This window comes from Solanum verrucosum, unplaced genomic scaffold (genome assembly GCF_900185275.1).
Source record: "Solanum verrucosum unplaced genomic scaffold, falcon-dt-bn FXZP01000194.1, whole genome shotgun sequence".
Taxonomy (NCBI): domain Eukaryota; kingdom Viridiplantae; phylum Streptophyta; class Magnoliopsida; order Solanales; family Solanaceae; genus Solanum; species Solanum verrucosum.
The window spans coordinates 1,698,433-1,714,366 of record NW_026020416.1 but is presented as its reverse complement, the minus strand read 5'-3'; the positions used below and the strand labels follow the sequence as shown (position 1 = coordinate 1,714,366).

The following is a 15,934-nucleotide window of genomic DNA, read 5'->3' as shown; positions in this document are numbered from 1 at the left end:
GAAGGAAAATTAGCATGAAAAACTATAGATGTTTTTTTCTTAACATTTAACCTCAACATAACATTTATACTTACCATTGCCACACCCTCTCCAATCATTACTCCAACTATTAATTAAACATCACCCTATACTTAGCTACAATCTAATTACTTCAAATTCCAATCCAAAGAAATCCACCCCTCCCTATATGCTGCTCTTCTTTTTTTCTTTTTCTTTTTTTAATTTTTTTTTTCTCCATCCAATTTTATAATATTAACACTACCCATTCAACCATAATCAATATAGGCATACAGAAGAATATAGTATGACTAAACATTTTCTTACCTGAAGTCGTTCTCGTTTTTCTCTGGTTAGCAGGTTTGAGCTACAGTTGGGTTGTATTATCAGTAAAAAAATAATAACCCTCTTCAACTTAATTCAGCTATTTTTTTTAACATATGAGCCAAGTGACATAAGATATTAAATAAGTTATCAACGTAGTCCATTAGCCACCAATTAATTAATTATCTAAAATTTTCCGTTAGCTAATTAACTGTAGTTAAACGAATAGTTCAAAATTTTCATTTAAAATTTTACGGAAAGAGTCAAATTGGTTCTAGCTAGTGCTCAAAACGACCTACCAGATCGTTACAGAAAAATAATTTCAAATAAAAAGAATGAGTTACCCTTGAATCTTGATAGACATTCAAGAAGAATGTCATTTGTGAATGTAGTAATAATGGTTCTGGTGTATAAAATGGTGGTGGTTCCGATAGGGTAGGGTGGTAGGTGTTAGTTATTGGGGAAACAAGATTTCATCGGCCATGAAAAATGCCAAGAGTTGCAGCTATCAAACATTAATAGAAAGATTAAAAAAATGAATTTTTTTTATGCTTTTTCTTCAAATTGCTTTCAGATTTTTTAAAAATTTGTTTGAGAGCTCAGTGAAAGGTAGCTGAAGGGGCGAGGTGGGTATAATAATTAAATTAGGAGAAAATTTTAAATAAAATACATATATATATATATAGAAAAAACAGAAAATTTTGACAAAAAAGTAAGTCAAAAATACATTAAAGAATTACTATCTAAAAAACAAGCAAGTGGAAACACTTTGTTTTTAATATCAACTAATAATATTTTGATTCCCTATAGGTACTAAGTATTTTCCTTTATGTTTAAATAAAGTATATGCACTGTATAGTATATACGTAAAACTTACAATATGAATAAAAAGTTTGCGTGTATATATATAGGCGTGCCATGTAGGCACCATGTTGACATGAAACATAGTCCAAGGGTAAATATGTGCCTAAAATTGGATGATATGAGTAAATATATCAAAAAAGTATGATGAAGGGCAAATATAACCCTTTTATGAGAGTACAAGGGTAAATATGACCCTTTTCTGTATATACTAGTTGGTAACACTGTGAGAGTGATTATATATTACGTAACATTTCTTTTTAAAATACATAACGAAATTTTACTTCTTCACTTATCATTGTTCTTCAGGTTTTTGTACGTCTCAAAATTATCATATTTTATTATTTAGCTATTTAAAAGTAATTTTATTTTTATTTATGATGGAGTAATTTTTTTTATCATAACACTAAGAAGTTATATATATATATATATATATATATATATATATATATATATATATTTATATATATATATTTATTTATTTTTTTGGTGGGGGGGGGGGGGTAAATTGTATAGTACAATAGTAATATATTTTTAGAAATAATAATTCTTTTATTATTAGAAAGTCAAGATATTAGAGTTGATTTGCATCTCATAATAATTTTTATATCATTACATTATTTAAACTTGTAAAATCATATTAGAAGTTTTATTTTTCTATGAGTTTTCTTAATCATATTTGTAATTATTATAAACTATTAATGCATCTTTATAATTTTGTGTCATTAAATTATTTTATGATATTGTAGATTAAAAATTTAAAGATCCATATAACTTATGCCCCATGTTTCGAAACATACATATCAGTCTATGTTAAGTAAAATGCCACCTCTCACGTCCCACCGTTTAAAACACTCATGTGAACCTACATTATTTATTAATATCATAATTCATATATGAGGGATTGTTGCCAAATTTTTAAGTAATTTTTGCTTTGGGCGTTGGAAACCCCCGCAACAGGTGGTGTGTTTAAAAAGGGGTTGGGTTCTTGTGGTGCACGCTTTTGTCAATTTGCATGTGAATTAACAAACTCGGTTAAGAATTAAGCAAACTTTTAACACTTTTTTCTCTTCTCCCGCCCGCCCGCCCGCCCGTCCTTATCTGCAACATATTTCGTTTCTCTCTCTCTCTGAAAAATAGAACAAATTACATTCAACCGATGTGTTGTTTGAATTGTCAGATCTCTCTCTGAATTTCTAGGTTGAATCAGATCTGAATCAGATTTAGGCAATGCATTCTAATCGAGATAAAGAAGAAATGGATTCTGGAGGAGAAATTGAAGGTGGCGGGGATGAAAATGAGTTCCCATCAGCTGTTAGGGGACGAAAATACAGTCCGGTGGTGGCGCATGATAATGATCGGGCTGTTTTGGAGATGTCCTCTATTGATCCTCGATCTTCATCCTCTCCTTATTCCAAACAAGATCTCAAGTACTCTCTCTCTCACTCACATTTTTTGTTTCATAACCAACTTACATTTATATTACTAATCCTTCCTTTACCCTTCTAATTCATTTGTAGTTTCTCACATTATTTTTCATGATAACATCACCTTTTGCATACCTACACTAACTATCTTGACTAATCAACCTAAGAACCAGATAATTCTGCCCTACCAAGGTTTAGGTAGATTAAGAAAATTCACCTAGTATGGCTTTTGGAATCTCCTACCGAATTTTGTCACCCTAGTTCTACTGACTATTGGCCCCCCACCTTGAGGTTTATAGTTTCACATTGAGGGTTTTGTATGATCTACAATGAAATTGTGCAATTTTTTGCACAGCTGACTTTGCTGACAAAGAAAGGAACTTAGGAAAAAGGGACAACTTTTGAGTTAGGCTTACTTCTTGGTATAGCTTTGAGGTTAATTTTTTTTTTTTTTTAATTATGCAGACTTGTTTGAATTGAGGAATATTCATAATTTGACATGTGATTATTTTAACCTGCCATGGAAGGTTTATGATTTGACTTTGTTTAAGGATAAATGTCGAGATAGGGTATTAAGTAGAAGTAGATATTTTGAGTCTATAGAACACCTTCAATGCTATGAGTATTTTTGTTGAGGCTTCAAAAATTGACCAAAGTTTGATAAATAAGTTTGTTCTTCACGGTAGATGTTGTGTGCTGAGAAGGATTTCTATTTGTATATAAATAGAAAATCCAGTTAAAAGGAACCAGGGCCAGCTATAAGGTAAGGCAAGTGACCAGGGCCAGCTATGAGGTAAGGCAAGTGAAGCCTTTGCTTTAGGACCCCAAATATTAAATGCCCTAAATATATAAAGTATTATACTATTATATACAATAATAAATTACAAAATAATTAATAAAAGATTTCATATTTTAATATTTTTCAAAATTTGGTAAAGATTGTACATTTGAGTGAGTAAATAACGATTATCATTCTCTCATTATATTAAATAATATAGTATTTACTTTCTCATCAATTCTAATTCATCTTTTTCTATGTATAGCCTTTTTTTCGTGTTTATGACGATTTCATTTTCTAATACAACTCAGTTTCACTAAATTAACTATTTCGTTTTATCATATTTAATTGATCCATACATTAGAAAGCAAATCCATATGTTTCACCTTTTAATCTAAGAAATCTCAGAGGCAAGTGTTGGAAGGTCCAAAATTCGATAGATAGTTGGTTCACCCCTCTACCTTTTTCCATTTAAATTCCATATATTTGTATATGAGAGAGTTCCATACCATGATGTGCTGTTGTGCGCCTAACGTCACACATCGCGTGTTGCTCTCTCACTACCAGATCCAAGCCATGCTAGCTTTTTCTTGTGTCTCATTATTGTATGAATTTTATGAAAAGTGCTTAAGGGACTTTCAATATATTTTGGCTCTAGGCCACCTAATCTGTGAAAGGAATTGTACTGGATGCTGGCTAACTTGTTGACTATGAACTATGAGACCTCTAGCAGAATCATTCAGTAAACTTTGAGAAACTGGGTTTGCGAAAGGAGAAACTGTGAGAATTGAAGACAAAGCACCAGTCAGCTTTTTCCTTCCTTCTTAACATAAAATGTATGGAGAGAGAGTTTGAGAAGGAGAAAGTGTAGGACTCTTGGAAGCATTTCTGGCACATAAAAAATGAAGCTCCAAAGTCCGTATCGTGATTATGCATTTTTTTGTTGGGGAAAAAGGGAGATATGGTGCTGTAAATTATCTCTTACCTCTGGGTGGGGTTTGAGGGGGGGGGGGGGGGAGTTTTGAACTCTGTGGTGCCTTATGAGGAACTACATTGATGTTTCTTCTGCTAATTTTTTTACTGCTGCTATACATCCTGGACTGGACTTCCCAAGGCTTAAGGTATACCGATTCTTGATAGATGATTCTGTCATTTTGGGGAAAGTACATGGTTATATGACTCCACAGGAAAAAATACCCTCTCACGTGAACTAAATTAGTTTATCTGAGTGGGTCCTTTTTAGCCTATAGGATGAATGATTGTTTCTTTACCTTTTCATGTTGATTAGTAGTGGGAAATATTTTGAATTTGTATTTCTTTCTTGAATGAGTTAACATTCTTTAGCGTCTCAAAACCTTTACAGCTTATAGAGTAGTAAATTCAAATATTCCTTGTGGATTTCTGTAGGATTTTAATAGATTGTTTAACTCTTGTGGCTGAGATACGGGAGTGAGGCGTGAGCTGTGGATTTTTTTTAATCAGATTCTTCAATACTCAGAATTCTTGTTGAAGAGAATAGTAAATAAAAGTGTGCGCTCTCTAACAACATAAGATTTTAGATGAGATGGTCACACACTTTGACATGATATCGGAGCAAGTAAAGGTCGTGGGTTCTAGTTTCATTTCTACCCATTATTAAAAAGAATTTACATGTGCTTGGCCTATGAAAAGAATCAGGCTCTCTCACGAAGGGGCGTGTGGGAGAGAATAATTATATAAATGAAAGTGCATTCTCTATAACGATTTAAGCTTTTAAATGAGATGGTCATATACTTCAACACTTATTATCTCAAAGTTGGATATATTGTAATGTCAATATTCCCCCTTTTTTTGCTCTAAGTGTTCAAGAATTTTGCTGTTCTTACATTATAATTTTTATGCATTATTCTGATTTACACAATTTTATCAGGAAAGTTAAAGTGAATATGCAGTCAGATGTGGCTCCCGAAGGTTCAATGCCCAATCACAGTGTCAACGGTCCTCAAAGAGAATCCAAACTGGAACTGTTTGGCTTTGATTCTCTTGTAAATATTCTAGGTCTCAAGAGGTAAGAGGTAAACATTCCGTCGTCCTTTACATTTTATTCTTTCTTGCCTACAAATCTTTTATCTTCTATTAGATATATATGATAAATACATCTTCAACCTGTTCTAGTTTGAGGTGTGGTTGATTGAATGATTTAGCTTTACTTCCATTCTTCTCTCTCTCTCTCTCACATACACACACACTCACTTTTCCCCAAGAACTGCCTAAAAACTGTAGCACCGTGAACAACATTGGAGAATAATGGAGTTTTTCTGTTGGTTGGGTCTCGGCTTGTAGATAATTTTGAATTTTGTAAAACTTGATACATGCCCCTATAAACTTATCATTTTGTGTTTTCAAGACTATCATTTTCAAATTCAACTTTCCTTTTCAGTATTTGATATTTGATTAATATTATGCTTCTAATTAATCTTGCTATTTCAGCATGACAGGTGATCAAATTCAAGCGCCACCTAGTCCGAGAGATGGTGGGGATGTGTCTATTGCTCTTGAGCGGCCCAGGGTACTGTGATAGGTTCTTAATCATTCGTTCTATTTTCCTGAAGTTTTATGTTATAACCATTGACACTACATTTTGGTTTAATGGGAAGGGAAGAGAATGGGGAGGAAAACATATAAATCTATTTCCAGCTAAATTATCTAACCTACCTACAGTGATTTGGTACTGCCGGAAGAGGAGTAAAAGAGACACATTTTTAGCATACTCCATTTTTAGTCTCTCTACCCTTTTGCTTCCTAACCAAAAGAAGGAACTAGCCCTTCTCTTTTCTTCTATTCTTCTCCTATATCTGATCCTCTCTGAACTCCGACGAAACATGTAACATGCTTTCAAGGGAGAGTCTCCCATGTAATTCTCCTTTCTTTCATGGTCTTTGTTGTCATATCCTATGGCTTCCTCTCTCTTTTTGGGGAGGGTGATGGGGAGTGGTTAAAGAAATATATGGTCTGCATCTTTGCATAAATGCTGAACAGTGGGCAAGAAGGTGGCTAAAGGGTTGAGTGAAGTTATAAGAAGACAAAAGTGTAGAAAAACTTACTTTAAAGTATGCATTGTATGTTAACATATTGTTGATTCATTATTAGTGATAAATCATCATTGCATGCTCAAGCTCACTTTGAAGTTTAAACAAAGCATCACCATCTTACACCATTCCAAATTGTCAATGCCTTTTTGTTAAGGTTCCTATTGGTCAACAATTTGTTATAAATACTAGGTAATTATCTTTGAAGGCTTTATCTGATCTAGTTTTAGATTTAGAGGAGGCTGCTGGATCACCATTTTCCCTCTCCTGCTCTTCTTTGCAAGAGTGAATGGAAGAAAAAGTAGATCCATGGAACTTGTTGCCATATTCATGTATTCCTTGACACTTTAATATGGTGCTTATCATACTACTTTAGTAGAATACCGTTCTTAATAATAAAGCTGAGATCTTCAGATTTTAAAGTTTTATTGTCTCAAAAATAAAATGTTAGCAGACAGAATACATATCAGAATATTCAAAAAAAGTTGAAGAATAAGAGATCCTCACTAAAAAATTTGTAAGATCTATTGGTGTCCGTCGACAGATTTTCTGTACTCACTATCTCAGTTTTACTCATAATTTGTGCAAGATAAGATGAATCTGAATTGTGTAGTTGTGTTATTAATTATCCATAATGTGGTAAAGTGAGAGTGTATGTATTCTTAAGTGGCTGCCTGAAATACATAATCAACAGTTAAGTTGGCTGTTGGTTGCTCCCCTCTCCCCTTCATTCCCCCTTTAGTTTACAACTTCATTTAATGAGGTTTGTTCTCAGTTTTATTTGTGATCAGCATGGAAGAGTGTGAGGGATATTGTTGTATTCTTCTCTAGTTACTTGTTTGGTTTCTCCTACTTTTATTGTAATTTGGCTTACAATCAATTTTCACAATTACAGACCTTCGTTGGGCTTAAATGAAGAAGTGAAGATTTATATTGACAACAGCGTGTTTGTGACTGAGGCTTAGTTGTAGTTGTAGTTGTGCATTCATCAGAACTTTACTTTTGAGATTTGATATTCATCGATCACAACTTGCAGCTTGCATGTATTGCTGAATCATGTAATTCTGTAGTGATGGGTTGCTCAATGAAGCTTTGAATGCCTTTCTGATTGTCTCTTTCTGTGAATGCTGTTGTAGCCTACTGCTGTCAAGTCTGGGACATTGATGGGTGTCTTCGTGCCATGCTTGCAAAATATTATGGGAATCATCTACTATATCAGATTTTCTTGGTATGTTTCATCGTATCCATTCCTTTATGTGTTCTCTTCGGATTCTTTTTGTGGACAAGATTTATAATGCTGTAGCTATCAAAAGGTGATCAAGTTGTGTTTCCTTAAATCTGCATTTTAAGGACTATGGTCAACATTCTGGATGTGGATAATTTCCTTTCATTTCCAACACTTCGGCATTTGTTATTCCCGCGTTCTATAAATTCCCGCATTGATTGTTATGTTGAGTGAGTAAATTGTAAAGCAGATTACACTATGTTCCCTATGCTAGTTATGATTTAGTGGTCTACTCATGTCACAAGTATGGGTTGATATTGATATTTTAACCTGCTTCTGTGAGGTACTCAAAGTGAGCCGATCTTCCTTCTATCTCTGGTATTCTCCTGACACAGAACTTGTTAGGCAGCTGTTAGAATAGGAATAGGATTGTACATTATATTTTTCTATGCAATGTAGTGTCTATAAATAGTCTCAATGTATTAGTGTAGTTTATATATCTTAATCTATGTTGCTCAGACTCGGGTGTGGGTGTCTGAAACGGGTGCGGATCTGAGAGTCAGATTCGGCAAAATCTAAATATTAAGATTAGGGGGTATGAATCCTAGTATGGATAAGAGTGCAGGGATTCGGCTAAAAATTCAACATTATAAAAATAGAGTAATAAAGATATTTTAAATTTGAGAATATTTTGTAGAATTCAATCTTTTATTCTCTTGTTCGTAAAGTGATATGTAAGAGACAAATTTTGAGTCAAATGTGACATTAGTTATCCTAGTCTTATCTCCTAACCAATTATAAAGCTAAAAATTTATGTGTAGATGATACATATTGAGATTTGTTGTCCCAGTCATTGATGGATTTTTACGCTACAAACTAGTCCAACAAGTGCAGAATACTGATTATACAAATAGTAGGCCCATGAAAGGTAAAATGTCAGTAGAAGTGGTTAGGCCCAAATGTTGAAATAATTTTAGTTGCAACATGCAGACCCATATAAATCTCTAAAAAGCCCTATTTTCATATATTCTATTTCATCTCACACGCAACCGCCTCTACGAAATTCACCAAAACCATAACCCTAGCTCACCTACTCCCTCTTTGCCAAAATGCAGCTGGCATTCGATCCTGTTAGAATAGGAATAGGTTTATACAATCCTATTAAAATAAGAATAGGAATAGAAATAGAAAAAGGAATACTAAATAGTATCCTACTTAGTAAAGGATTGTATTGTAGTGTATAAATAGGGTCTCAATGTAATAATGTAAACAACAATAATTCAATAATATTATTTTTCAATATTTCTCACATGGTATCAGAGCCTCTACGATCTTGGTAAACAATCAAAGAGCTTCCGCTGCCGGCGGGCGGCTATTATCCATATATGCCGCCCGTCCGGCCAACGATTATGTTAGCAAAAGTTGGGTCACCATGTATCTTTCTAGTGACTATTTTCTCATATCTGATTTGTGTAGCACCGTGCCATCATTTCGGTGACTACTTTCTTATATCTAATATGTGTAGCACCGTGCCATCATTTCGATGACTACTTTTCATATTTAATTTGTGTAGCACCGTGCCATCATTCCGATGACTACTTTTTCATGATTAATTTGTGTAGCATCGTGCCATCATTCCGATGACTACTTTTCATATTCAATTTGTGTAGCACCGTGCCATCATTCCGGTGACTACTTTTTCATGATTAATTTGTGTAGCATCGTGCCATCATTCCGATGACTACTTTCTCATATCTGATTTGTGTAGCACTGTGCCATCATTCCGGTGACTACTTTTTTAATATCCTATATGTGTAGCACCGTGTGATCTTTCCGATGACTATTTTTTCATATTTAATTTGTGTAGCACCATCCCATCCTTCCAGTGACTACCTTTTTTTGCATATCTGATTTGCGTAGCACCGTGCATCTCTCCGGACTACTTTTCATATTTAATTTGTGTAGTACCGTGGATTTTTCCGAACTACTTTCTCATAACTGAGTTGCATAGCGTCATGTGTCTTTTCAGTAACTCCTCAGATTTGATTTGCATAGTTCCATTCGTCTTTCCGGTGACTCAAATCTGATTTGCATAGGGTTGTGCCATCATTCCAACCCTACCCGTTTCTTTTTCAGTAGGGTCATGCCATCATTCTGACCCTACCCATATTATTTCTCATTTTCAATGGGGTCGTTCCATCAATTCAAACTATCCTATATAATTTTTATTTTCTAGTTGGGTCGTGACATCATTCCGACCCTATCAAGATAATATTATTTGTTAGATTGTGACCACTTTTAGCTATCAAATCTAATACTCCGGCATATGAGCATGTTCCGGCTAGTTTTTTGGTGACTTTCTTGTTTAATATCGACTCGTCTATTGATTCCAACATGATCCATATACTTTCTACTAGATTTTGAGCACTTACAACGACCACTGCATTGTGAAGAAGTCTATATGGAGCAACCATCTAATATTGTTGCTCAGGGGGAGTTTAGTAGCCTTGTATGTTGATTACGTAAGTCTCTATGGTCTGAAACAATCTTTGCAAGCTTGGTTTGGGAAGTTCCACACTGTAATTTTATCACTCTGTGTTTTATCGACATTATGCATCAAATTCAGTATTTCATGAGAATCCCAAGCACATTGAGATTGATTGTCAACTTTGTGAAGTCGGTTGATCAACTTGCAGATATCTCACCAAGCCCCTCATCGGTTCTTGTGTTAATTACATTTGTAACAAGCTAGGTACATGAATTGTATGCACTAGCTTGAGGGGAGTGTTAGAATAGGATTAGGTTTATACAATCCTATTAGAATAGGAATAGGAATATAAATAGAAGGCTTAAGTCATCTGCGGCCCCTTAAAGTTGTCCGCATAATTCATTTAGACACTTCAACTAGGACTAGTACCTATTGAACACTTTTATTGTTCAGAATAAGTACCTATTTGACACTTTTCGCCGACATGGCAAGGAAGGTGTAATACCCATCCATTCAGCGCGTCAGAACGTATTTTTGGTTTTATTTTTTAAATCTCTCTCTTCTTCCTTAGCCATAACTTCTTCCAAAACCAGTACCATCTCCGCCGTTGCCGCCGATGTTGCCACCACCACCTTCCACCCTTTTCTTTTCTGCCTCCTCTTCCTCTCCCTCCCCCTCACCTCTATCGTATTCAACTGGGGAAACACCATTACGATTTCCTTCTCCATTTTCTTTAAATTTGTTGGATATTGTGATCTTATTTACCGGAAAAAATAGAGACTCATACAATGACTACTTTGTTTCTTCTTCCATTTTTTTCTTATTGAAAAATATATCTAACAAATCAGATTTAAAATAAAAAACGAATCACCTCTCCTTCCTCCTTTCTCCATGTATTGCTTAGATGATTATGTACTCAATGATTTTATTGATATCTAAAATTATAAATGGTTCATATTTTGTAGGTTCATGTATTGATTAATTTTTATGTATATGTAATTTGCTATTTTCAACTTAAAAAAAACAGATCTGAAAAAAAATTAGTGGATTAAGAGGATTTGAAGGTGACGACGGCTATGGTGGAGGACGGGGCTATGGTGACGACGACTATGGTTGATAGTAAATTTGCCTCTACTTCATAGAAATTCTCAATGCATCATTGGACATTGTAACAAGTTGCTTGATCTATAGCTGGATGGATGGCAACTTCAATTTTTTCTTTTTACTTTTTTTTTCGTCAAAATGCCACATGTACGTCATTGATTTGTCAATTTTCCACGTTATCGCGAGTGTATTACACACATTTCATACTTCAGCTGATTGTCAAAAAAGTGTTCAAAAGGTTCAAATTCGAATTAGTAGAGGTGTTCAATAGGTACAAGTCCTAGTTGAGGTGTCTAAGTGAATTATGCGGACAACTTTAAGGGGCCGTCAATGACTTAAGCCTAAATAGAAATAGGAATACTAAATAGTATCCTACTTAGTAAAGGATTGTATTGTAGTGTCTATAAATAGGGTCTCAATGTAATAATGTAAACAACAACAATTCAATAATATTATTTTCTAATATTTCTCACAGATCCATCTTAGATCGTCAATGTTTTCGTCCGAGTCGTTGGAGATGAAGTTGGAGCGGCAAGTCACTTGCTCCCAAAATCTATCCACTCAGCCTTTTCCTAAATTTGTTCTTGACTCTGGTCAAAGTATCCTTATGGGATTGACCGAATCTGACACACACCCCGCACCTGCACCCATACCCGCACCCACCCCAGTGTCGCGTCGAGACAAGTTCAACAACAAAATTGAAGAGTCCGCGCAACATAGATCTTAATAATATTTTTCTGTGCTTTCTCACATGGTATTAGATCATTGGTAAGAAACATCTGGAAAATATAGTCACACAATCTCGTGTGTATTTCGGACGACTATACAACTGATGTTTGCGTCATCTCATCTTTCTCTTTGATATTTACGAAAACCAATAGTGCCATCACACTCGGGAATGTCTGGTCAGAAGCCCACTCAGCTCTTCCGGCATCTAGCGATTCATGTGCCAGTACACGCGGGTAACAACACAGTGGTGCGTCTGTCTCACATGCCGACATGTGAGCTTTTGATTCTGGCCACTTCCTTGAAAGGTTTTTTTTTCTGTCGGGGTGGCGCAGCAATTCCGAGCTCACCCATACAATTTTCGTAGAAGTCCAATCACTTTCATTTTTTTAGCAAGTTTTCCAACGAGATCCAACCTTGTTTCAGCTTCTGGCCTTCTGTTTCTTGGCTAAAACTTGGTGTTTTCCTTTTTGGTCAGATTCTCTTGAAGTTTCGAGCCATGTCCTCGGGATTTGATAATCTTAATTCCAAAAATATGGGAATCAAAAGTTCAAGTCATATGATTACTTCCAAACCATTCATGGGAATTCAAACTATTTAGCTTGGTCTTTCTTGATTGTGGTGCAGGGGCAGGTGTTCAAGTTCACTTAAAGAAAAAGGCTGGTGAGTTAGATGGAAAAAACAAAACACAATGAAAGAAGGTTGACGCTCAAGTATGTAGTATCTTGTGGCGATCTATTGATTTCAAATTGATGTTCTTGTTATGTCCATTGCAAACATGTTCAATTTGGGAAAAGGCTTGTGCTTTATCTACTAAAGACGGATCTCGATTTTATGATGTGATATTTTAGATGACAAACCTAAATAAAAATGAATTAGATGTTTACTTACTTAGGACATGTATATACAGTTATGGAGGAATTTGAGAGGTTGATATAGTCACTACGAAAGTTGAAAAACTATAGGAGCAAAGACATACATTGTTTTGGACTTCCTACCGACCTTGATTCGGTGCATGGTCATATTTTGGCTAGTCCTACAATTGATAATTATTCTCTTGTTTACTTCGCCTCGCGCCTCTTAATCACACTGTGGTCTCATCAACAATCGCCAACTCCACTATTCTTGCATCTCAAATCACAGAAAACAAGCATCTCAATCCACAGAGGATTGACGAGGAGGTTGTTTGGAAGATCTCGATGTAAGTGTAGTTATTATAATGGGCTAGGACATACTCGTTGTGTATGCATTCTCTGCATGGTTGACCAGCCAAGAATGCTCATATTGCTCAGATTAACACCACAGGTAATCAAGGGTTCTCTTTATTTGAAGGGGGAATATAAGGATTTCCTTCCGTATCGAGCAAGTAAGCATATATCTCAACAAGTAGGCTCAATTGCTTAGCCTGATACTTCTTTGGCTTCTATTGCAAGTAATTCTTTTACTTGTGTTTCACAATCTAGTACCCTTGGACCGTGGGTCATGAACTTAGAAACTTCTGATCATATTTCTAGTAATAAATCACTATTGTCAAATATTGTTTATTTACAGCCTCTTCATGCTGTTACTTTTAGCCAATCAAGGCCAAACAAAAGCAAAAGGAGTTGGACAAGCTAATCCCCTTTCGTCTATCACTCTATCCTTTATTCTTTATGTCCTTGGTTGTCCTTTTAATCTTGCATCAATCAGTCATTTTGACTCGTGCCTAATTGTGTTATAATATTTCTTGGCGATTCTTTTGTTATGAAGTATCGCAGTATGGGACATTCGATTGGTGCAAAACATGAATCACAAGGCCTCTACTATCTTACCTCTTCTAATTCCTCCAGAACATCTCCAATTACAGATCCTCCCGTTTTAATTCACATTCGTTTGGGACATCCGAGTTTATGCAATTGACAAAAAATTGTACCTAGATTGCCTAGTTTGTCCACATTAGATTGTGAGTCGTGTCAACTTAAGAAACATACCCACACTACATTTCCATGTAGTGTTGCCATTTGTCTCAAGTTTATCTTTTCATTGGTTCATTCTGATATTTGGGGATCTAGTAGAATCAATTCAACCTTAGAATTTTGTTATTTTGTAAGTTTCATTGATGAATACTCCAGATGTACTTGGATTTTCTCAATGAAAGATTAGAGTTGTTTTCAATATTCAAGAGTTTCTATGTCGAAATACAAAATAGAGAAATTTTTAGTTGGGAGCCATTCTTTTGCAGTTGTTTATATTCGTACTTTCTGAAGTGATAATGCCTTGGAATACTTATCCTCCCAGTTTCAATAGTTTATGACACCGAGGAATTATTAGTCAAATATCGTGCCACATATCTCTCAGCAGAATGGGGTAGCAAAGAAAAAAATAGGCACCTCATTGATACTGCTGGCACTCTTCTCATTCAATCCCATGTTTCAGTGTGTTTATGGGGAGATGCAGTTCTCACATCTTGCTATTTAATTAATCGGATGCCATTATTTTCCATTCAGAATTAGATTCCTTATTCAATATTGTTTTCGCAGTCATCTTTATACTCTCTTCCCCTCTTGTCTTTGGGAGCACATGTTTTGTTCATAATTAGCCTTTGCAAAAGATAAATTAGCCTCTCGTGCTCTCAAATATGTATTATTGGCTATTCTCAGGTTCAAAAAGGATATTGTTGCTACTCACCTAATCTTCCTTGGTTCCTCATGTCAATTGATGTCACATTTTGAGTCTTGACTTTACATTTTTTGATCATCCAAATATCTTTGAGGTATTACCTATACCAATTTATGAGGAATGTATGGTTACTTCAATATCTCCAGCCATAGTACTACCACTTCTGACTTATCGTTGTCTGTGTACAGCATCAGGCACGAATGATTTATGTCCTGCGTCAGACCCTGCACCTACTGCGAACCCTCCACCTATCACAAACTTGTCTTCTCCTAGTCAATGAATTGCACTTCGGAAAGGTGTACAATCCACTCGAATACTAACCCCATTACCGTTTTAAGTTATCATCACCTATCATCACCCCATTATGCCTTGGTATTATTTTCATCCCAAGTCTACAAATGAAACACTTTCTCATCCATGATAACAACTATGATTGATAAGATATCTGTTTTTCATGTGAGTTGTACTTGAGAGCTAGTTCCTCTTTCTTCGGGTAAATCTACTCTACTGTTGGTTGTTGTTGGGTTTATGTGGCCTTGTTGCAAAGGGGTATAGTCAGATATTTGAGCTTGATTGCACTGCTAATTTCTCTCCCATAGCTGAAATAACATCTGTATGTTTTTTTCTATCCGTGACTGATGTCCACCATTGACCTCTTTGGTAGTTAGACATTAAGAATGAGACATTGAGGATGAAGTTTTCATGGAGCATCTAGCTGGTTTTGTTGCTTAGAGGGAGTCTAGTAGTCTTGTATGTCGATTGTGCTGGTCACCATGTGGTCTGAAACATCCTCCTCGAGTATGGTTTGGAAAGTTAAAACACAACAATTCGAGAGTTTGGCATGACTCATAGTGAAGTCGATCACTGTATTTTATTTGCATTTTGCTCCAAATTTGTGTATTTATTTGGTGGCTTATGTTAACGATATCGTTATCACTGGCAATGACAAGGGTGGTATCCCTAATTTAAAGCAACATCTCTTTCAACATTTCAAGACTCAAGACCTTAGTAAAATGAAGTATTTTCTAAGTATTGAGGTTGCTTAGTCCAGATCAGATATTATTATTTCACCATGAAAGTATGTCTTAGACATTCTTAAGGAGACGAGATTGATGGGATGTTGACCCATTGACACTTCTATGGATACGAATGTTAAACTCATGCTAGGAGTAGGACAGAGGAGCCACTCAGTGATCCTAAAAGATATAGGCATCTGGTTGGTAAGTTTAATAATCTCACAGTGACTTGACCTGGGATTTGTTTTCTCGTGAATGCTGT

General features: G+C 35.3%; 1 protein-coding gene across 3 annotated transcripts in view; it reads left to right on the top strand.

Moving 5' to 3' along the window:
- The first annotated feature begins 2,286 nt into the window (after nt 1-2,286).
- LOC125840873 (cation-chloride cotransporter 1) overlaps nt 2,287-15,934 on the top strand; it is a 34,404-nt gene continuing 20,756 nt past the window's right edge. The window contains exons 1-4 of one of the 3 annotated variants that reach the window (XM_049519842.1): nt 2,287-2,612; nt 5,297-5,434; nt 5,857-5,935; nt 7,592-7,683. In XM_049519842.1, the coding sequence (XP_049375799.1) occupies nt 2,413-2,612; nt 5,297-5,434; nt 5,857-5,935; nt 7,592-7,683 (509 nt within the window). In that variant the 5' untranslated portion in view covers nt 2,287-2,412. Of the gene's footprint in view, nt 2,613-5,296; nt 5,442-5,856; nt 5,948-7,591; nt 7,684-15,934 lie in introns of those variants that run through there. The other 2 variants (XM_049519843.1, XM_049519844.1) reach the window with 2 other exon arrangements.